This window comes from Heteronotia binoei, chromosome 14 (assembly GCF_032191835.1).
Source record: "Heteronotia binoei isolate CCM8104 ecotype False Entrance Well chromosome 14, APGP_CSIRO_Hbin_v1, whole genome shotgun sequence".
Lineage (NCBI taxonomy): Eukaryota > Metazoa > Chordata > Lepidosauria > Squamata > Gekkonidae > Heteronotia > Heteronotia binoei.
Window position 1 is genome coordinate 23,220,195 of NC_083236.1, and position 23,743 is coordinate 23,243,937.

The window sequence follows — 23,743 nt, forward strand, 5'->3', positions numbered from 1 at the left end:
GTGGTGGGGTCGTGGAAAAGTAGGGGATCTTAGGGTACCCTTCGGATTGAACCCTTCCCGACTGACTGCAGAACATTTTTGGAAACACCGCCCTCCCCTCCAGAAAAAAAAAAATACCACCCCAACCTGTCCTCGATCAGAGCATTTGACTTAGCAGGAACGAAGCCTGCAATGCAACCCTGCGCTGCTAGCTGTCTACTGGCAGGGAGTTTGGTTTCTGTTTTTCGAAGGAGGGACTCCTTCAAAAAGGTGCCACCCCCCAATTCAGGCCAGCCGTTCCTTCCGCGGGCCGGGCTGGGGGGCCCAGGAGAGCCGGGGGTGGGCCCGGGGCCCGGGGGGCGTTGTAGGAGCTCGCTGGGGAGGCCCGCCCGCCCGCGCTGGGGCTGCTCGGAGCCTCTCGGTTCCTCGGGCGCCAGCCCTTCGCAAGCGCCTCCTCCTCCCCTCCTCCTCCTCCTCCAGCAGGTTTCCCAGAGGCGGCGGCGGCTGTTCCTTGCGCTGCTGCCTCCAGAAGAGCGTCTGGGAACATCCCGTGGCCGGCTACGGAGCCCACTGGCTGCAGCTCGCCCGCCCGCCCGCCTCGGAGCGCCCGCTGCCCGTGCCTGCCCAGTGCTTGGCCGTGCGCGCCCTCGGGGAAGGGGGAGAGGAGAGCCGCGGGCCAGAAGCGCGCCTGACCTGAACCTTGGCCAAGAGGTATTCTGATGCCCCAAGGACGCGTGATCTGCACTCATGCCCCGGGCTCTGCCTGCCTCGGTATCCCGCTTGTTTCTTGCTTCAGCGCTGATTCCTTGGAGGCGGGGGGGGGGCGGGGTTCATGTGCGGAGCGCCGCGTGTCTTGCTGCAAAAGAGCATAGAAAGCGCCCCCCCCCCCACTCACTCGTGTTTTCTCTTCGCAGGTTCCAAAGCCCCCCCACCCCCCTCCAGCCAGCGACGATGTTCCCCAAACTCTTTAGACAGTGGAGTTTCCTGATCTTCATGCTCAGCTACGGAGCCCCCTCGTCGGGGAGGGCGCTGGAAGGGAACCTCCGCAGAACGTAAGTTTCCCTTTCTCTGCCCTTCGCGTTAAGGGGGGGGGGGCGCCGCGTCTCTGCAGGAATGCCCATTTGGCATCAGGGTTTGCCTTCTCCGGGGTAGGTCCAGTTCCTCCAGAACTGTGGAGTTCTCTAAGATGTGCTGTGCTAGATTCCTCGTCTGATGAAGTGTGCTTAAGAGCACACCGAAGCTTTCGTTCTACATCAAAATTGGTTGGTCTTCAAGGTGGACCTGGACACCTGCTTTGTTCGCCTGCTTCAGACCAACCCGGCTGCCCGCCTGCGTTTCTCGAAGATAGGTTCGGGTGGGCAGCTGGGTTGGTCTGAAACAGCGTCTGAGTCCAGCGGCACCTTTAAGACCGTGGAAGTTTTATTCTAGGCGTCCGCTTTCCTGTGCAGGCGCTCGGCTTCAGTTTCAGAGCGCTCCCAAGCCCCTTTGCGAAGTCACCAGACGGCTGAAGCTCTTTGGCTTTCGAGCCGAGAGAAACTTCAACAGAGGGACACATCGACAATGATGGTCCCTCGCAGGTTTATTATTTCCTTTATGACAAATACTGGGAGAAATGCATCTTTTGGAGCAGGCGCACAGCTGTGCAAACTCCAGGATTGTTGGCAAGCCAAGAGGGACATAGTCACTGTCCTTAAAGAACAGAGGAGGTGGGTTGGGGGTGGCCGGGGAGCCTCAGTGGTCAGCACAAGAAACCTCTACTAGTGGGCACCTTTTGACTTGGGGGCGCCCCGGCACGCTGGCACTGATCCCAGCACCTGGGGAGCGATGTGGGAAGAAATATGGGACCCTTCCATCAAAGACACCCCCCCCCACACACACACACACACCGTTTAGCAAGTACCAGTCAGCATTAGCTCTCTGGCTTGAATTCGATACCTGGATTTGGAGAGATGGAAAGGTTTTAAGATAACATAATCCCAGTGAGGTCCCAAAGCCCCAAGCCTGTCTAAGTCCTCGCCATATTTATTAGCATGAATCATATGCCTGTAGCGTAAACAGAACTCAGACAAAAAGCCACAGAAACCACCCAGGTCAATATTCCCACATGGCAGTTACTCATTGATGTTCGAGAGAATGCCCGTGACTGAAGGCCAAGAGTCAAAATCCCTGATTTATTCCAGCCTAAGAAAAGGGAAAGGGTGTCCAAGAAGTTCAGAAGCCCGGTGGCTTTCTAAGGTGGTTGGCTTGAGCAATAATGCTAGGAAAGCAGGTTTCTTTAGGGACTTTGCTACACGCAAGACTTCAGGCAGCTGGGATGATGTCCAGCAGCCATTGTGGGGACAGGCAACTAAAAAAGCCTCATCCAACTTGGCTGGCAATGCCATATGTGAACTTTGCACCCAAACTCTATAGATAACTGGGATGGAGAAACGCTGTCCCAAAGATAAGATTACAGGACATTCTCTTCCCATTTAACGTTTGCTGCCTTGAGATTCTGGCTGCCAGCATTTTTATCAGAAAACTGTGCGTCTGGTGATAGTTATGGAACACGGTCTTGTTTGGGTTGGCGCTGAATCCTTGCACAGGTCAGGGCGCTCAGAACTGTTCTGGGTCCAGTCTGCTGTTCCAAAGAGTGTTTTTTAATTATCCCCTCCACCTGAAGATGCCCACAACAAAACTCTCCCCACACCTCTCAGTGCCAAGGTGATAACCCACACTCGGGAAGCTAACGTCCACAGAGTCGCCGCTTATATGTAATCCTCCTGGTGTTCATAATAATAATAATAATAATAATAATAATAATAATAATAAATTTTATTTGTACCCCGCCCTCCCCTGCCGAAGCACTCTAAGCTCTAAGCTGAGTTAGTGTGAGCTAGCTCGCAGATTTTTAGCCTCCAGCTCACACATTTTTGTCTTAGCTCAGGAAGGATAACCCCAGAGCACAATAACTGAAGCAGGAGCCCACAACTTTAATGCCAGCAGCTCACAGCTTTAATTCCAGTAGCCCACAAAGTAGAATTTTTGCTCACAAAACTCTGCAGCTTAGAGGGAACACTGCTCCTGGGGGATGCCACCTCCCCTCCCACCCCTCCACTATATTACCAAGGATGGCTGCTTGGAGCTATGGGAAGCGGATGCAATCCCAAATGCAGGAACCTGTTCCAAATGGAGCCAGACACCAGAGTCCTTTGGCCTGTCTTGCATCTCTGACTCTAGACAGAGTTGGTGGAATAAAAAATTTAAATCCCACTCAGCCAGGCTTTCAGAAGCGCAAGCATTCTGGAGCTAAATCATGTCTGCCTCTTTGCATTCTGAAGAGGGGGAGACAAGAGGCAGAGTGGCTGCGGGTCCAAGGGAGCCAGTTCTCTTGGAGAAAAGTGAATGAGAACTCAGAAGAACAGGAGGGCTGTTGGAAGTGGTCGTGGACCGGGATTCCTCTAGCCCCGGGTGTGTGTATGGAGGGGGGAGGGGTGCCAGCTGGAAGCCAGGCCTTGTTGGCAATACCCAGTGTCAACAGTGGACACTTTCCTAATGATGATTGGGTTGAGCTAATCCCCAAAGGGGAAAATGGTTAACCGACCGGCGTGTTTATGGATGCTGAATTCACCGTATTCAGGGCCGGGGACATGTTTATGAGACTGAATGATAGCTCTGTGAATGTGGTGTGCAATGTATACAGTAATTTGTGTGGGCATTTTGGGCAGCGAGAAACCATAAGCTCTCAGCGCTTCTCTCAAAATTGCCTACCACATGTTAGCATTGAATTAACTGCATCTGGTTTGGGGTCAGACCTCTTTCACTGTGCAAGTTCTTACTGTATCGCAGGCGGAAGGGACCTCTAGTGGGTTATCCTAACAATTCCTAAATCTTCACATCTTCCCTCCAGTTAGCACTGTTTTTTTTTTTGGTGTGTGTGTGTTTTCCCTCCCTCCCCGCCGCCCTGTTATTTTCCTGACATCTAATCCATCCTCTTAATTAGGCACACAAAACGTTTAATCTTTTCTAATGCCACATGATTACATGAGGTGGGAGAAACCGTGAAGGAAAATGAGCCTTTTAAAGGACACTTGCTTGTAGCTGTTGTTATGATTCTGGTTTTGGTTTTCTTTAAGCTGTTTTATCAGATCTTACTCAAGGCAGTTTGGTGCCTGATGCATGGGGGCGGGGGGGGGGGGGGGGAGAGGGGAAGCTCTAGAGGCCAAGAGGCCAGACTTGATTATTCTTTAGAGTCTATGAGCCAAGCCAGACAGAGGCTAAGAATCCTCTGTCTGAAATTCCCAGCAATTTTTCATTTTAAAAAAGTTAATTCTTAAGCATGCATGTCTCATTGTGCCGGAGAACTAAGTTTTTTTAAAAATCGCCAGGAGCCCCAGTGGCAAAACTCCTGGCACACATCTGTTATGGCCCATGTTTCTGGCATTGGTTTGATATGCTGAACAATTACTGTTAAACAATTAGATTAGCCTATCAACTATCTGAATGCACATAAATATCACTGTGTGATGTAAATCAACATGCTTTACATGCCTAACGCACACACTCTGAAAGACAGTGCACTTGTAATTCTCTGCTTTTAAAAACAAAGCTTACCCCCGTCCCGTTGGAAGTCTGAAAGGAGGGGCACTGCTAAGAAAGGGCACTGGAATAGTGCCCCTAATTAGTATGGCAATGAGCATTAGAGCAAGGTTGGACTCCTGTCCCAGAAGCCAGCTCCATTCTAATGGTGCCCCCAATCCACATCCCTGTGAGTCAGACCCCACTTTGCCCCTTGGTGGGCTTCCTCTATATTCTTTAGCCAGATTCATCTGGTAAACAGAGAAACCACTGGAATCCTTATATTAAAGCCTTTCCCTGTCGGCTAGCGCCATCATTGCGAAGGATTTTCATTTCATAATATACAAAAGAAGCAATCGGGCAGGCTGTAATCATTACATCTGTGTAATAGAATCCATGCGCAAAGTAATGCCAAGTGATGTTATATGATTTCATAAAACAGCAGAGACGTTTGGGGCCGGATTGGCACATGAAGTGTTGGACAGACATTGGAATGGAAAGGCACCCTCTGCCGGCACAATATGGTTTCACATCATCAGGCAGGTTATTTTGGAAATATATACCAAACGCTGATGAAGTTATATAATAAATTTTTACTGTGTTCCATGAGCAGAGAATTCTCAAGGAATTTAGGGAAGTGTTTAAGGTACTTAGGCAACAGAGGCGTTTTCTCCCATTAATATCCTTATTAGATTAAAAAAAATAATGTGGATGAATGCAGCAGTAGGAGAATAAGGTGGTGTTGGCTTCACGATAGCCCATAGGAAATCCTCTCTCAAATTAAATTATATGTTGACCTCAAAGTGTCTCCCGCCCATTGTCTGGGCCATTGTGAGGTCCCCGAGGGTTCACAGACGAGTTCCTTTTCCCTCACAGTTCATCATGACTTCAGAGAAGCTCAAGCCTCACCCAGAGCCTGGGCTTTTCATGGGAGGAAATGACTAAATGCGAGCAAGAGAAACAGGGAGAGGGGTGGGACATTTCACAAATTGGTTCTGAAGGACCAACTCAAAACTTTGGCCATCATGTTTTCAATGTGATCACAACACTATGAATTTTAAAACTTGACAAGAGAGTTGACACAACTCCTGACAGTATCTCAGCAGGAAATATCATGTGGACTTTAATGTGAGCCACCATAGACAGGATAGAGGTCAACCACACTCGCATGGCTGTAAGTTACCCATTTGATGTAACTTTGGTCTGCTTTGAGAACACTTCATGAGATCTGTGATCTCATGATGTGTTCTCAATGATAAACAATTTTATTAGTAACATATGGTAGCAAAACTATATCTACAACTTATAAAGACTTAAAGAAAAAGAAAAAGAAATTCTACCCCATATCTTACTTTCCCCCCACCCCTCCCCCCGTTACTTGACCCCTGCCAGTGTTATTTACTTTAAAGAAACAAATATTAAAGGTGCCCTTAACTATTAAAAACCCCCTAAAAATTATATTCTTATTTTTAAAAAACTTAATCATTATCAAAAACTTAATCATTATCAAAGATTTTATTTTCCACTCTTTTTCTACTTATCTTCTGAACTTCTTCCACTCCAACTTAAAGAGTTCCAAATCTCATGATGTGTTCTCAAAGCAGACCAAAGTTACGTCAAATGGGTAACTTACAGCCATGTGATGACTACGGAGAGACACAAAGGGAAAATATCAGAGGAAGTCTCCTGAGAGTGGTGCTCTGGGGGGATTCCCTTTAGTGTTATAATTGTAAGGAGTACATGTTAAAAGATACACACAGTGTCCTTTCTCAGCTGTAATTTCTTTCTTCAACCTTTCTGCGTTTCCATAACATCCATATTTTAAGGATATGCTTCTGATGCTACCCCCTGTAGCACACACAATACTGTTCCTACAAGGGGATGAGCACAGCAGTGGTTCTTGCAGGCAGGCAGCCTTTGGAGAGAAAGTCCCTCCAAAGAAGCTACCATTCATTTGAAAGTAGACAGTGAAGAATAGGCTAGAGTGGGGAAGACACTGGGTAGTTGCCTGGCTTCCGACTCTTTCCATTGATGCCACATTAGATTTTAAGGGTGTACGCAGGGCTTTTTCTTGTAGCAGGAATTTCTTTGCATATTAGGCCACACACCCCTGATGTAGCCAATCCTCCAAGAGCTTACAGGGCTGCTCTTATAGTGCCTACTGTAAATTCTTAAAGGATTGGCTACATCAGGGGAGGTGTAGCCTAATATGCAAAGGAGTTCCTGCTGCAAAAAAGCCCTGGGTGTACGCATTATCTTTCCATACTGAGATCAATTGTAAGCTAAAAAATGCACACTGTTTTGATGGGTTGACCCAATATGTACAGCTTTAGGACTCTTCTGAAGAGATGCTTGCTTCCAAAAGATGTCTTTAGCAGTCCTGTACAAACACACACACACATGTACACACACATAGATATACATTCCTCCCATAAAATGGTACACTGTTCGTAGATGTGGGTTCCCCAAATGCTGTAACGCATACATAGTCACACACCATGTTCTCTTCCAGAATTCACTTTCATTTTCCAGGTTCACTTCCAAGTTCACTTTTCAGAATCTTTACTTAAAAGATCTCCAAGATGCTCTTCCTGGTGAGGCTTCCTATCTACTGCTCTCCAGTCTGTCTCAGAGTTTCTGGACAGCTGTCTTCCATTTAAGCTGATGGCATGGCACTGGGTGGACTATTGATCTCTGTAGCAAAAAGGCTGGTTCACACAAGGATGCTACTGACTTAAAAAACAACAGAAGAGGCCTGCTGGATCAGACCACTGGTCCATCTAGTCCCATATCCTGTTTCATACAGTGGCCTACCAGTTGTCATGGAGGGCCAACAGCAGGGTTCAAAGGCCAAGGCCTTCCCTGATGCTGCCTTCTAGTACTAAATTTTCTCCCCACAGCTGGTAACCACTAAAGGACCTTTCCTCCATGAATTGATCTAATTCAGCTTCAAAGTTCTCTGTGCCTGTGGCCATCACTACATCCTCTGGCAGCAAATCCTCCACATTAAAACGGAAAAGTCCCAGTCTCTTCAACCTCTTCCAAGATCAGGCTACCCTGGGCTATCCAGGGCAGGGCAGCGTTCACAGAGGGTTTCTGGAAGTTCCTGTTCACTTATCGAACCCCTTACAACAACCTGGTAAAGTTATGTCGGTGCCGTTATCCCCATATAATAGAGGTCTAAGGCTAGGAGAACAGCCGTTTGCCCATGACCACCTGGAACAGGGCCAGCCCTAGACCGTCTGGCACCCTAGGCAAGGTTAACTTCTGGTGCCCCCCTCTGCACTGATAACATCACTGAGCACCCAATTCGGCACCCCCAGAAGGCCGGTGCCCTAGGCAATTACCTAGTCTGCCTGATGGCAGGGCTGGCCCCACCTGGGAAGCCCATGGCAGAGGAGAGATTCAAATCAGGGACTCCTTGGTGCCTGACCTCATCTCCGAGGCCTGGTGCTGCAGCCCCAGCCTTGCAAAGCACTGTCCGTCAAACACCACAGCTTAAACATCCTCTGTCACTCAGATGCCAATCTCTAAAGTGTGCCAAGTAGTCAAACAAGTATATGCCGATGTGTGAACATTTGTTAGGCTGGCTCTCTGCATAAGGGGATGGAGTGGCCTGGATGTCATTTGTAATGTTTAGAGTCCCCGGGTATGAATTGCACAGACAATGACCGGTTTGTAGAGTCCTGCAACGTTTGTGCAGAACAGCTGTTCAGAAGCAGGACAAGACAGGACAATCGTGCTGTGTTATTTATTTATTTAAACCCCCTTTCCTCCTCACTGCCACATCTGAGTGCTCTTCAGTGCTCTTGGTTATCACTGGAATAACCTGCATTAGGCCTGCATTCGACAGATGGAGTAACTCTGCATTGCACGAAACTTGTGATTAGTTGCCAGCAAAACAGCCAGGACATAATTCCCATTAATTGACCATTAATTTCCATTTATCATATGCATGCACAAAGCAAGGCTATATGAATGCATTCAACTACTTAGGGACCAGCAGGGCAGCAAATTTGGCATGCCTGGGAACCGGCCTCCAATCCCACCTCCCCCATTTTCCTCACGCATCCACCTTACCCTGAGGGAGAAGCACATATTTTCCCATCACAAATGATTTCCCAGGCTGCTCTGCTGGACCACAGCATGGTTTCTGCAGACCACGTTCGCTTCCCTCCCTTGTTATTCCAGTACGAACTGTTTGCAAAATCTCTGGTTAAGCCATTGCTTAACAATGCTAGAACTGAGAGAGAGAGCTCAGGTGAGCGAATGTGTCAGCAGTGTGATAGAGGCAACAGCCTCAGCTGGCGGCCAAGACAGCATCAAGGTATGCACAGAACAAGACATAAGGAGAGGAGGGAAGGACGTTGGTGTTTTTAAGGCCAGGGTGCAAACACGGCAGATGTGACAGTGAAGATGGAAAACAACTAGCCTGAGGTCTATAGCAATGAGAGGAGGAGCCATGGTTCAGTGGTGGCCCATCTTCTTTGCGTTCAGAAGGTCCCAGGTTCAGACATGGGCATTTCCAGTTTAAAAGATCAAGGAGGAGGTGATGTGAAAGACCTCAGCTTGAGACCCTGGAGAGCCACTGCCTGTCTAGTAAACAATACTGAGTTTCTGGACCAATGATCTGATCCAGTATAAGGCAGCTTCATGTGTACGTTTGAGCAGAGTCATCCCCTTCTGATGTCCAGCGCAATGGATACTGAAGTCAACACTTAGCCCAGGGGTCCTCAACAGTTTTGAGCCTGGGGGCATATTTGGAACTCTGACACAGCCAGGCGGGTGCAGCAACAAAATGGCAGCCACAAAATGATTGCCACGGCCTATCTTCCATAGCGCAATGAAGATCCTTGTGCTGTGATGGCAGCAATCTGCACAGTCAATCAAATCTCCAGTGGTTAATCAGAAGCCTTGTGGGACAAAAGCCCTCCCTGGCTCCACTCACATTCTAAGAGAAACACTTGGCAGGCACCAGCAAAGTTGTCAGGGAGTGGTATGGCACCCACAGGCACTGCATTAGCGACCCCTGGTTTAGCCCATTGACTTAAAGGGTGTAGCCCTCCTTAGGCTGGTGCTTTTATTCAGTCACTGGATTTCTGTACTCACACCCTGCCTTTCTGCAAATGCTCTACTAGTCTAGAATTCTGCACTACTTGTCTAGAATTCACATTCTGGAGAATACCATTTAAACCAAATAATGCATTTTATATCTCTGGTGGCCCTACCAGATCTGAATCAAGGAGTGTCAATAGATTTTTTTTTGTCCACAGTTTCACTCAGAAGGAAAAGAGGGAAGGGAGACTTGTTCAAAGTTGTAAGAGACGGCAAATCCACTGTGTTAGATGCTGGCCTATTTCTTTAATGCAATGGCCAGTTACATTGGAGCCCTTCCTGCGACACTATAACTTTTATTATTGAGATCTGCTAATGTGGTTTTAAAAATGCTCTTCTAGGTGATTCTATGTTGATAAGGGGAGGGGCTGTGGTGTAGTGGTAGAGCCTCTGCTTGGCATGCAGAAGGTTAAATGCCCAGCATCTTCCGTTAAAAGGACCAGGTGGGTAGGTGATGGAAAAGACCTCTGCCTGAGACCCTGGAGAGCTGCTGCCAGTCTGAGTAGACAATACTGACTTTGATGGACCAAGGGTTTGAGTCAGTAGAAGGCAGCTCCGTGTGTTCCCAAGCGGCCTGTGATGGTGCAGAAAAGTCAAGATAAGGAGCCGACGGATGATTTGGGAATGGCCCTGCAAAAGTAGGTAGCACCATTCTCAGACAAGCTGATGTAATCATCCCACATCAAGGAGGTAGAAGACAGACTCGTTGAGCTGCATCACGATGGTTATTAAAGTTGCCAAAAAGAGAAGGGATGGGTATTGCCAGACTGGCTGAACAACAACACCGTTTCATTGTTGATGTAACATGCTCTCCCTCTCTCCCTCTCCCTCTCTCTGCTTCTTTAAACAGTAAAAGAACAGTATCAGAATATCAGCTGTTACACGACAAAAGCAAGACCATGCAAGATATACGCAGGCGAAACTTCCTGCAAACTTTGATAGACGGGGTGAACACAGCTGACATCCGAGCCATGTCAGAGGTCTCCCCTAACCCTAAACCTTCCACCATTGCAAAGAACTACGGCATCCGGATTACCAGCGATGATGAGGGCAAAAACCTGACTCAGGAGACCAACAAAGTTCAGACGTACAAAGAGCAGCCCCTCAAGACACCAGGGAAGAAGAAGAAAGGGAAAGCCGGGAAACGTAAGGAGCAGGAGAAGAAAAAAAGGAGAATTCGTTCCGCCTGGCCCAGCTCGAGGGGGTCTGGCAGTGGCATGGCACGGATCCCGCCCTTGGACATCTTTGATACTACACTTGTCAATGCAAGGTAATTCGCTATTCTTCACCCTTAATGACAAAGGCAACTGTTGAAGTTTCCAGGGCCAAATCACTATGGTGCCTCCTGCCTACATAGGGCCAATGAACATGGAGCAAAATCTGTTTGGGAAGTTGTTTAGTGCAAGACTAGTGCAGGCTAAAAGAAGAATTGCCAACAGCATTCGGGTCCTTGAGTAGAGCAGGCCTGGCCACCATCAGTTTCCTGATTAACTGTATCCAGGTCTGTCCATTCAACTGCCCTTTAATGAAACCCAAAGTCTGGAGTCCGAAGCAGTCTCACCGCTTTGCCTCAGAGTAAGACTGTGTCTGGTTCTCATTTCCTTTACGTTGCAGTAAAAAAGAGGGTCAAATACTCCCCTTAGAGTTGCCAACCTCCAGATGGGGCCTGGGGGTCTCCTGGGATTACAACTGATCTCCTGGAGAAAATGGCTGCTTTGGAGGGTGGCCTCTATGGCATTGTGCCCCAATAAGGTCCCTCCCGACCCCGACCCCAAACTCCAGGTCCCACCCCTCAATCCTCAGGCATTTCTCCACCTGGAGGTGGCAAGCCTACTTTCTAGAGCAGCAGAGTTTTTGTTCTGTCTGCTTTAAAGTGATTCATTAAGGTAGATACCCTCCTCCATTTGGAAAGGGAGGTAACAAAGTCATAGTGAGTGAGCAGCCAACTTGTGGGCCTCTCTCAGTCTCTTCCAGGACCGAGTCCCACACTGACCAGGCTCCTTTGGGTGGCACAGTTACACTGCAGTGAGGTCTGCCAGCTCCAGGTTGGGAGCTACTGAGATATTTTGGGGGTGGAGCCTGAGGAGGGTGGGGTTTGGGAAGGGGAGGGGCTTCAGTGGGGTCTAAGGCCAGAGAGTCCACCTTCCAAAGTGGCCATTTGAACTGATCTCTGTCTCCTGGAGATCAGTGATCTTAGGAGATATCCAGTCGCCACCTGGAGGTTGGCAACCCTAGCTGCAATCCCACTTGCTAGGGAGTGTGAGTGGTTAGGACCGCACTGTTATATCTTGTCTTAAGCACTAGGCATCTACTCTAGAAGTTTGTCCTGGGATTGTCACAGAAAGGTTTGCATTTGAACGCATTGCAAGTCCATTACTGTTTAGCAGAATTTTAAAAGAAAAGAAGGGAATAAGGGGCTTTTTTAAAGAAAAATTGAAAGCGATTTGGGTTTTAGATTGGAAAATAGAAACTTTGGTTAAATTTTGCACATTATAAAAGCAGCGGAGTTCCCTTCCCTCTTTTAGCAATTTACACCCCTGTTTTACAGCACTGGGTTTCTCTCCCCTTCCTCCCCCTTCTTTCTTGCTACTTTTAACCTTAGGGGAGAACATGGAAAGTTTCTCTTAGTAAAATCTACTCACACTGGCCACCCCTCTGCCATAATATTTTCCCTACCATTAGGACTTGTTAGTTCAGTTCCAATTTTGCTGCCAGCTTGTCAAACAATTACATTGCTGCTGAAAAATGTTGAGCATTACCCTGGGGGAAGAGGAACAAGTTGCTCTCATGTATGACAAAGAAGGGCTTTTTAAAATGTAACAGTGATTTTTGAAGCTTAAGAACGGCTGCCCTGCACTGGTTCTGTATGATCATTTTTGGAAGGAATCTTGAAAAATGTACACTCTCTGTCTCTCTCTCTCATTCGCTTTAACTCAAAAGAAAATAGAGTGAACTTGAGTTTTAAGGGAGATTCTTGGACAGACATCTGAACAGTCCCGAGCTTATATTTTACTTACGTCCCTCCTTTTTTCCACTGTGGAACTCCATGCACTGTACAACGTTTTTCCCGGAGGTCTCCCACCCAAGCATTGACTAAACGCAGACCTGTTTGGCTTCAGAAGCCAGAGAGCCATTTCAGAAGTTGTCTTTCAACAACGCATTGGGTATTGACGGCAAATGACATCTGGTTGCCCCAGATACCTGTTCAGTGTCTGAAATTACTGGAATCTTTCAAAAGCCCAAGCAGCTTTCAAATCCATCTCAAAGGCTTGTTGTCTGCTATGGAATTTTCTAGACATTGCATAGGATTGCACTCTTGTTGCCTGTGGAGTGCATAACTCAGGGCAAGGAGGAAAAGGCCACTCTTTAGGTGTAACAAAAATTTAAAAGGTAAAGGTAGTCCCCTGTGCAAGCGCCAGTCGTTTTTGACTCTGGGGTGACGTCGCATCGCAACGTTTTCATGGCAGACTTTTTACAGGGTGGTTTGTCATTGCCTTCCTCAGTCATCTACACTTTCCCCCCAGCAAGCTGGGTACTCATTTGACCGACCTCGGAAGGATGGAAGGCTGAGTCAACCTGGAGCTGGCTACCTGAACCAGCTTTCGCTGGGATCGAACTCAGGTTGTGAGCAGAGGGCTCTGACTGCAGTACTGCAGCTTTATCACTCTGCGTCACCGGGCTCTTGTAACAAAAATTAAACAGCACAAAAAAGCAATGCTTTTTTATATCTCATGAGAGCTACAACAACATCAAGCAATTGCCTTATCTCACCCCGCCTTTTGAAGGGATTTCTACCTTGTGTTTGCATGCCTTGTCCAAGCACTCATTGTGCAGTTTGTAACTCCATATAAAACCAGTGAGTTGGCAAGGAAAATAGGTTTTCCTGCCCTATCATGAGGCCTGAAACTAGGGTTTGCCAGCTGCGAGTTGGGAAACACCAGGAGGGGGTAGAGCTTGAAGAGGGTGAGGTTTGGGGAGGGGAGGGATTTCAGTGGGGTATAAGGCCATAGAGTTCACCTTCCAAAGTGGTCGTTTTCTCCAGGTGAAGTCTCTGTCACTTGGAGATCACTTGAAATTCCAGGAGGTCTCCAGCTGCCATCTAGAGGTTGAAAAGCTGGCTGAAAACACACAGAGAGGGTGATCTGCCCCTTCTTCCACCTACTCTGAACAATATCCCTGATCCTGTTTGAAGATGGTTCAGGGGTACTTTCTTATGCCTGATGCATTTGGAAGCCCTTTCTCTGTGCTTTGGAGAGATCAAGATTTTCTGCGATGGTGGACAGTTAGAAATGTGTCTCATGGCTGTTCTAATCATGCAGGGACCTGTTCACCGACATGCTTTTTCATACAAACCCCGGGGCCTGGTTAGAACAGAAGCTTCTGCACGGGCAAAGCCAACAAAATGGTACTCTGAGTTCTGAGAATAGGGTTACCAGTCTCCAGGTGGTGGCTGGAGATCTCCTGGGATTACAACTGATCTCCAGTTCCCCTGGAGACAATGGCAACTTTGGAAGGTGAACTTCAGGGCATCATACCCCAATGAAGTCTGTCCCCTCCCCAACCCCTGCCCTCTTCCACCCCCCAAATCTCTAGGTATTTCCAAACTCATAGCTGGCAACCTTATTGGAGCTGCTGCCAGGGGACACACTGAACTATGCAAAAAGTGATTGTGCGTATTTTAAAGAAAGTAGTCACACTTTAATTTCAAGAAAATTGCTCGCTTCCTAGGGGGTTTTTTCTCCTCTAGTTTAATTTTTATGACTTGCATCACTATGGTTTTTATACCCTGGGGTTCTTTTTAAGAGAGCTGCAAAGACTGGGTTAAAATTGTTTTGAAATGTTGAACCAGCTTTAATGCCTGGTTATGTCCAATGGAAACCCAAACCTCACCCAATATCCATAGATCTGGCTTTGTCTCAAAGCATTTTTGTTATAATATTTTAGCAGTATAACAAGACCTTCAAGAACTTATACATGAGCCATTTGTTTTAAGGCAGATGGATTGTTTGAGAAAAGGAAGTGATCGAAAACAAAAAATGGAATGTGGAGTTTCAGCTTCTGAGCTTCAAAAGCATCTTTACCTGAAGTGATGCCAATAATCTGGCAGAAGATAATATTTCTATGCCATCACGTGACAGATAGCCTTAAAAGATCAGGATAATGTTTCCGGAAAAACACATGGTGATTTTCACCAGGTATAGCCAGATATCCTTCTTTAAAACGTTGTTCCACTTCGATTGCCTTCTCAATAGGTATACAAACGGCTGCTTCTTCTGCAGATTTTTCTATCCATTGCCAGAGAAATCAAGATCTCTGTGCATGCAAAGGATGAGTGTAAAATGAAAGCTGGAGGAGAAGGCTCTTCCTTGCTGGGCCCCTTCCCCTCTCCATTCAGCCAGAGATCTAAGCAGACCCCATAAATGCACAAATTGCACATGCACTCAGAGACCATGCAAATATGTAGACTTGGCAGACCTCTGGGTGGAGACCGGTGGGTGGGCTTAAGTGTGGATTTCTTCATTGTAAGGACTAGACAACATTTCAAGTTGAAGATCCTTTCGTTTCCTCAAGGGAAATTTTAAAAAAATCTGAAGATGGTTATCCGTTAAAACACTTTGGCCATGCAAATCCCTTGAATGCTTCCGAAGCACTGAAAACATAAATGCAGCTGTGGCAGAGAGGTGGGTTGAAAGATTAGATGGCTCCGTGGCACATTGCACCATGCATCCTAGCACTGTTGAAAGCAACCATCTCCCTGCTTTCTGCCAGAAACTTCCCTCAGCTACAAAGTCTTAGCAGCTCCCTTAATCAAAGCCTTGGAAATTACCATTAAAATAAGAGGGAAGGGAGACAGACAGCTACGAATTCCTGACATGAAGTCCAACAATAATCCCCAGTAGTTTCCCCGCTATCATCTTTAATTTTGGATACTGGCCCAAAAAAGAACTTGTTTGAACTTGGTGGGAATGCGGTCCATTAAGGAAACAAGACCATGAAATGCACTGCTCCATTGCTGTAGTTTTCCAAAGGCAGAAGTGGAGAGCTTGCAGGGCTCTAATAAGGATAGGCACACACCCAGGTCAGATTTTTTTTTTTAATTTTATTTTTTAAAAACAACTTTGGTTTGGATCCTGTAGTAGAAGAATTGAAGCTAGTTGTATTAGGGATCATCGCAAAAGTCATCTCTATTGCTTTCAAGGGGAAAACACGCTTGCCATGCAAATCCCTTGAATGTGCCTCTGATGTAGCCTCACTCCACCCCAGGAATTCTCCATTGCCAAACTGCAGTGTTCCTGTGCTGTCAGTCATCAAACTCCTTATTGGCTCATCTGTTACTGGGAAACAGGCATCAGCCAGTGCTATTCCATCCTTCCAGGGGATTCTCAAATGGGGGAGTGGGTATACTTTAAAGAAAAGCAGAGTGCATGGGGGAGGGGAACTAAACCCTGCCTCTACCTGCTGCCTTTTTTCACTGCACTCTGTTTCTTTTAGCATTTTGTTCTTCGCCAAGTTCCAATAACAGAAGGCTAAAATAAAATGGGATGAGGCAGAGTTTAGAGCTGCTGAGTCACATGTTCTGATTTAGGGGCCAGTTGACTCCAGCCTGATCTGACCTGCACATTGCAGGCTAGCCCAAACTTGCTGGCTCTTAGAAGCTAAGCAGGCTCGGCCCTGGCCAGGATTCGGACGGGAGACCTCCAAGGAATTCCAGAGTCACTATGCAGAGGAAGGCCATGACAAACCACAACTGGAGTCTCTTGCCTTGAAAACCCCACAGGGTCGCCCTAAGTCCTCTGTGACATGGCGTTTCCACCACTGGAAACTCCAACCTGATACACCCCTCCCCGGGCATATCTACCGCGCAGGCAGGCTGCCAATCGCTAGGGAGGTTTGGTGGAGTACCTCTGTTAACCCATCTCTATTATCTTGTCTGCCTGGCCTCTACACATCCTCAGATTAACAGGATTGCTCTGGCAATGAGGACCAGTGGTGATAAAGGCAGAATTAGAAAGCCCTTGCAAACCAGTGAGATGACACAATTATTGGCAGAAGGTAGAAATGCTGAGCCCAGAATGCCGAATATGTTTAGTGGGGAAATAGACTGTTTTGATTGGACAACTCCCCTGTCATGGACTTATCTGCAACACTACTCTTCCCCTTTGCTACCCCAGCCCCCTCCTTCCTCCTGTGCCGGAGAGTTAAGTGATAGAATAACTGTCAGATATGAATGCTTCTGCCTGTTCCCACTTGCCACAAACAATTTTGTTAAGATTTTAAGCACTTATGAAACTCCCAAATGGGCCACCGCTCAGTTAGCAAATAATAAACTGCACATCCCCAGACTCTGGTATATTGGGATTGCTCTGGGTACAGCTGCAGGATTTTTGAGGCTCACTGTTCACAATCAAGCTGTGATGATCACACTTGCACCTGAAGTCCTAACAACTAGCAATGTCAACAATAAGGGCTGTTGCTAAAGCTCCATCTGCACATGATGAAGTCCTTGTGTTGGGGACAACATGAGGATTTTGTATCACAGGTGTGATGGGCCTCCCAGATATACACCAGCTGTTTTCTGTTGGTGTCCACAACATGGAGGGAGCAGTGGCTTTTGCCTCCTCTCCCATGCTGCTTTTTTGGGTCTGTGAACTGCCCCATAGATCTGCTGTTGGCTCCACTGTGAATCTGATGTGCAGCCATGTACGTAGAGTTGCTAGGTCCAGGGATGGAGAGGTAGGGTGGCCAAATTCAGGTTGGGAAACTGCTGGAGATTTGGGTGTAGGGCCTGGGAATGACAGGGAGCTTACAGGGGAAAAATGCCATAGATCCCAACCCCCCCCCCCCAAAAAAAATCATCTATTTTCTCCAGGGGGACTGAACTCTTGCCTGGATATCAGTTGTAATCCCAGGAGTTCTCCAGCCGCCACCTGGAGGCTGGCAACCACTAAGTGGTGTTATTTTTGCAACTGCTAGCACAGAAAGAGATTGCACAATAAGGGTAACCCAGGTGGTGGTATGCAATACTCAGATGTTTTAGAAGCCACGTAGACTCAGACTCACATGCAAATATGTCCAGCGGCTTGCAGTAACTCATTTGTTAGCCCCAAGGCAGATAACTTTTTTTTTTGCTTAGTTATTAGTAGAAATAAAGAGCACCCACTAGTGATTTATACACAGGTAGTTTGGTTATTCCTTAAAAGATTTAACCAAATTGATTTAAGTGTCACTGGAGTCTAGCTTTATTTTGCTGCTGCAGGCTCTGTACCTGAAACACACAGCTCGAAAATTCCACACCAAACAGGAAGATCTTCTGATGGTTTTGAAGTGGCTTTTGAAAGATTCCAAGAGTTTCATACACTTAACAGCTATCTGGAATGCTTCATGATATGCTTTTGTTATACAGGCCAAGAGGGTATATACTTTTTTGTTTAATTTAGAAATCATGGCATGCACCGGAGAAAAATCTTGGCTTACATTAGAAGCTACCTCACTGTTACAACCTGTCCAAAAAATCCTGTAAGAACGAGGAGCTCTTGGGGATTATATGAATTTGCATCCTGCTGATTCCTCATGATTCCCTGTGCCTTATACCCCCTGCCTGTAGCTATCTAGACTCAGATAGGATTGCCAGTTCTGAGTTGGGAAATTCCTGGAGATTTGGGGGTAGAGTCTGAGAAGGGTGGGATTGGGGGAAGGAAAGGGACCTCAGTGGGGTACAATGCCATAGAGTCCACCCTCCAAAGCTGCCATTTTCTTCAGGGGAACCGATCTCTGCAATCTAGAGAACAGTTGTGATTCCAGGAGAACTCCAGGCCCCATCTGGATGCCTGCAACTCTAGGTTCAAGGAAGTACTGCGAAGAGGAGCCCGTCTCCGGAAAGGGGGATACACTACTTTAAAAGACAGCTAATGGAAATGAAAGACAGACAAAAATATATGACTCAAGAGTTGAGTAAAGTTTTGCCCAATAGCCCGCCTCAACAGAATGACAAAAATGGAGTGGACCTTGAACAGGACACCATATATAAGCTCTAGGGCTGCCAATCTCCAGGCGGGAGGAGGGGATCCCCTGGTTTGGAGGCCCTCCCCCTGCTTCAGGGTCATCAGAAAGCAGGAGGGGGGAGGGAGATGTCTGCTGGGCATTCCATTATTCCCTACGGAGACCCATTCCTGTAGGGTATAATGGAAAATTGATCCATGGCTATCTGGGGCTCGGGGGGGCTGTTTTTTTGAGGTAGAAGCATCAAAGTTTCAGCATAGCATCTGGTGCCTCTTCCCAAAATACCCACCAAGTTTCAAAAAGATTGGATCAGGAAGTCCAATTCTATGAGCCCCCAAAGAAGGTGCCCCTATCCTTCATTATTCCAAATGGAGGGAAGGTATTTAAAAGGAGTGTGGTCCCTAAATGTGACGGCCAGAGCTCCCTTTGGAGTTCAACTGTGCTTGTCATACCCTTGCTCCTGGCTCCACCTCCAATGTCTCCTGGCACCACCCCTAAAGTCTCCAGATATTTCTTGAGTTGAACTTGGCAACCCTAATAAGCTCCAACAGAGGAAGGGACTTTCAGCAGGCCTGGTACTTGGCTGGCCAGCATAGATTTGCGAGAAGGTTTTTTTCCCCCAACTTTGCAAATATCTTGGTTCTTTTCCAAATCATTATTATGACCCTCTTCAATGCACATTAGCCCACACCAAGTTTCAGACTGGTTTCAGTAGAGCTTTATTCAGTGGTGACGCAGACAGGATCTGTTGTTTTGTGTGTGAGAGACAGAGAGAGAGAGAGAGAGAGAATGAGATAGAGGTGAAGCAGAGGATTTTTCTTACCTCACACAGATCCAGCTGCAGAGGATCAGCTGCTTGGACTTGGTCTATAATTCTTTGCATTGCTAGTTTAATTGTGTTGAAAGCCATGTACAGTAGAAGCTGAACAACAGGGGGGGAAAAACCCCACTTTGGTAGACCCAACGATGTTCATCATCTGTTCCAAGAGAGGCACACCCTGTTTGGATGACTGTTAATGGTGTGTCCAATTATTTAGTATGGAAAAAAAACTAATGTTGCCCTTTTTTCTTTCCTTTTTTTTTTTGCAGAAGGCGTTGACATCTTCAGCTGAGGTCTTTGGAAAACACATCGCAGTATTCTGTAATACTGAACATATGGAAAGTATTAGAAGTATTTATTATCTGTAAATACTGTAAATATATCAAACTCAACTGTTGGCCCCTGATGCTTTCCAAAGCTGCACATTTGAACATTTGTGAATATTGTTTTATTTTGTGCTAAGACAATTCTCATTGTCACAATTACCATAATTTATTTTGTTGAATGATGTATTTATTTTTCATGAACTTTTATCTTGGTGCTGCTGACTTTCTATAATTTTTTTTTGTAACATGCACTTTAGATATACTTTTTTTTTAATATGTGGATAAAAAAATAAACAAACGATTCCAGGTTTTTGGTTGATTTTAATGTGTTGTCCAAGTACAATTGTTCCCAACTGATTTTCTTCCACGCATGTATAAAAAGGCAGTGTTTTTTTTAAAAAATGATTTGTAAAAAAAAGAAAAGAAAAGAAAGTCCAATAAAATATAATCTAATTAAAATCACATCGTGACTCAGAAGGAGAAATGTGTCCTCTAGGAATTTTAAGGACAAGGAACAATCATTTTCCCCTTTATAACATCTGAAAATAGTCTTTAAATTTAATATGTTTACCTTGGTTTCAGTTCCATTTTCACATTAGCTTTTAGTTAAAAATCACTTACAGCAACTTGTGCTCCAATGTCTGGCACTAAGACAGAGGAGAAACTGATGTCTATTCCTTGTGGAGCAGAACTTTCTGCATTGGAGGAAACACTCTAGCCTAAGAGCCACACAAACATACCCCAGTGAGTCCTAGCTCTGAACTTCCCAAGGCAGAGCAGAAGGTATGGAGACAAACTGAGGAGGGGTGCCTCGCTCTGTGTGCTCACATGGAGGGAGCGGTTGTAGCTTTCCAGCCTTCCTGCAACTACAAAATTTGACTGAAGATATAGATGTAACCCCCTTAGTCCCATGGGCCGGGTTCAAATTCTAGAGCAATGTTCCCAGATTCAAAATGTAAATCCAATTTATTTAAATATAACAACGCAACTGTGAAACACTTCCCCAAAGCTATCAATACTACTTCATGAACCAGAGTCCCCAGAGCAGAGTCCGACTCACAATCCACTTTGTAGAAGGTACAGACAGTACTGTGGGTTCATCCAGAGGCTACACCTGGAACACAGCCCCAGATATCCAGAAGGCTTTCTTGAACAGCAGGAACTCTTCTTGTGAAGATGCCAGAGGCAAGGGTCGTTTTGTAGAAAAATAGGTGGTGGAGCTCATTAGCATAACTCATTCGCATATGCCACTGCCCCCCCAACCAAAAGCAACCCGATACAAGAAAGGAGAGCCCCTGGCGAGCAAGGGAGATCCAGCCAGCCCAAGCAGGCCTCACTCGCCTGGGGCTCTCCTGGGCTGCCACCCCCAGTCAAAAGGCCAGCAAACCACCTGCCGCCCAGAATCACATAAGAAGTGGAGAAAGGGTGGCTTAGGCTTCTCCAGGGGTTAATGAGGGCTGCTGAAGGCATGGCAAAGCTTCTGGTGGCCGCTCTCCTAATCCAGGGATTGTTACGCAGCTGCATCTATTATTCAATGGACAAGGTAGGTGGGGAGGAAGAGGGGGAACCATCAGAAAGGTTCAGGAGCTGCACTCCTGTGAGCTCTTGCTGAATGAATCTGAGACCTGGCTGGAGGTATCCTCAAGTTTGTTCATTGCCTAGGAGCAGTTCCCTCCCTCCTGGCACGATGAAGTGGAGCAGATCTGTACTAGGTTGTTTGATCTCAGGCAGTCAATGAAGAGTTCAGAAACCTTTTTTCCAGCACAGGCCTGCATAGAGATGGGACAGGCATGATCAAATGGGAGCCAGGAACCCATTTCTGCCTTGGAACATGTGAAGGGAGGGGGGGGGGAGATTTCAAGCTCTCCTTCCAAAAAGTTTCCCACCTCTTTTTTCCAGACGTTCCTACTTCAATTACAACAGGGGCATATTGGAATGCTTTGTTAAGGCTACATACAAGGAGTGTGGGGTGGGGGGGGGGGGGAGAGCTGGTACAGTCAAGCACAGCGTGACTGATCAGTTACTCTGTAGCGCTGCTGTTGCTTTTAAAAAGACCCTCCCCCAAAAGAAAATGGCATTAAGGTCACAGAATGATATCAAGGCAGGATTGGGGGGGGGGGGGGGTGAGTAACTTGTGCCATCTGTCCTGGAAAGAAAGGAAAAGGAAAGGTCCCCTGTGCAAGCACCAGTCGTTTCCGACTCTGGGGTGACGTTGCTTTCATAACGTTTTCACGGCAGACTTTTTATGGGGTGATTTGCCATTGCCTTCCCCAGTCATCTACACTTCCCACCCCCACCCCCCAGAAAGCTGGGTACTCATTTTACCAACCTCGGAAAGATGGAAGGCTGAGTCAACCTCAAGCCGGCTACTTGAAAACCCAGCTTCTGCCGGGGATCGAACTCAGATCGTGAGCAGAGCTTAGGACTGCAGTACTACAGCTTTAACACTCTGCGCCACAGGGCTCTTACCTGGAAAGAAAACTGGCTCTGTAATTCTAAGATGCTTCCCAATGGGCTGGTTTGCTATGAAGGCAGAGCATTTGAACTCTTGCTCCCACTTATGGTGCAGAAGGCTGCGTGACACAATTCTTCTGTATCAATGTTTAGCCTGAGCCTGATTTCCCACTAGTCTTATCTCGCTCTCCTTTCCTCAGCAGGGTTTCCATTGGATTTCACACTATCTGCCCCCGGGGCTGCAACTAGCTTTGCCTTTTTCACTTAGCAAACAGAAACTGGTTTTTAGAGGATCTTGTTTGCATGAATGAGGAAGAGCGAGTTGCAGCCCCGGGGCAGCTTGTACAAAATCCAACAGAAGCCCCGCTAAGAAGAGGAGGGTGAGAGCGAGGTAAGACTAGTGGGAAATCGGTCTGAGTCTTCCGAGGCTCAATTCTAACTGATACATGTGGTCTTTCTATATTATGGTCTCCATTGCTGAGCCCATGCAGTATTTATTTAGCTGTGATTCTTGTGTTACCTCTTTGGACACACTAGAGCACCTAGGTCCCTCCTGACATCGTAAATAAGCGAAATATGGTGGCAAAGTTTGCATTGGCAAACACAGAGGGAGAGAAAACGCACAGCTGGGTAACAACTCATCCTCTAGATGTTGTGCAGCCCAGTCTTGCACTTGTCAACTCCAGAGCCGACCCCAGTTCAGTAGAACTTACTCTCCTTTAGACAGGCATAAGAAGTCCATCCAGGGCTGGCCCTAGACTGACTGGCACCCTAGGCAAAGCTAGCTTATCCCTCCCCGCCCCCCCCCCCCACACTGATAACATCACTGAGTCACATGGGGCACCCAATTCAGCACCCCCAGAAGACCAGAGCCCTAGGCAATTGCCCTTTGCCTAGTGGCAGGGCCAGCCCTGAGTTCATCTCATGAATGAACCATTGTGGCCTGTGGTGTGCGCTCTCGCTCTCCCTGTCTCTCTCTGACCGATTTCCCACTCACCTAGTTTCAGTCTCGGTGCTCCTTTTCCCTGTGGGGCTGCTGTTGGATTTCGCACAAGCTGCCCTGAGCTGGTGAGTTGCCCCGCCCCTTTTCAAATTCCCTCAGTGGCAGACAGAAACTAGTTTCCAGCCTGCTGTGGAGGGAATGTGAAGAGAGGCGGAGCAACTTGCTGGTCCGGAGCAGTTTGTGCGAAATCCAGCAGCAGCCTCACGGAGAAGAGGAGAGTGAGAGCGGCGTAAGTTTAGTGGGAAATCATTCTTTCTCTCTCTCTCTCTCTCTTTCTCTCTCACACACACACATACAGAGTCTGCCTCCATTCAAACAGGGTTTGGAAATGTTTTGAAGCACTACCCAACCTTGTAAAGCAGACATGAGTCAAGTGTCTCTCTGAGGGAAAGAATCTCCTATACTTTTATTAGTTTACATATTTAATTTACTTCATTTATGTCCCACCTTTCCCTCCAGTGGGCTCCCCCCACCAAAGCTGTTTACATT

General features: G+C 47.0%; 1 protein-coding gene across 1 annotated transcript; it reads left to right on the forward strand.

The window, feature by feature from the left end:
- Nucleotides 1-908: 908 nt before the first annotated feature.
- On the forward strand, nucleotides 909-20,258 carry PTHLH (parathyroid hormone like hormone). Its single transcript, XM_060253942.1, has 3 exons — nucleotides 909-1,031; nucleotides 10,502-10,921; nucleotides 19,741-20,258. The coding sequence occupies exons 1-3, from the start codon at nucleotides 931-933 to the stop codon at nucleotides 19,748-19,750; spliced, it is 531 nt and encodes a 176-aa protein (XP_060109925.1). The 5' UTR covers nucleotides 909-930; the 3' UTR covers nucleotides 19,751-20,258.
- The last annotated feature ends 3,485 nt before the right edge of the window (nucleotides 20,259-23,743 follow it).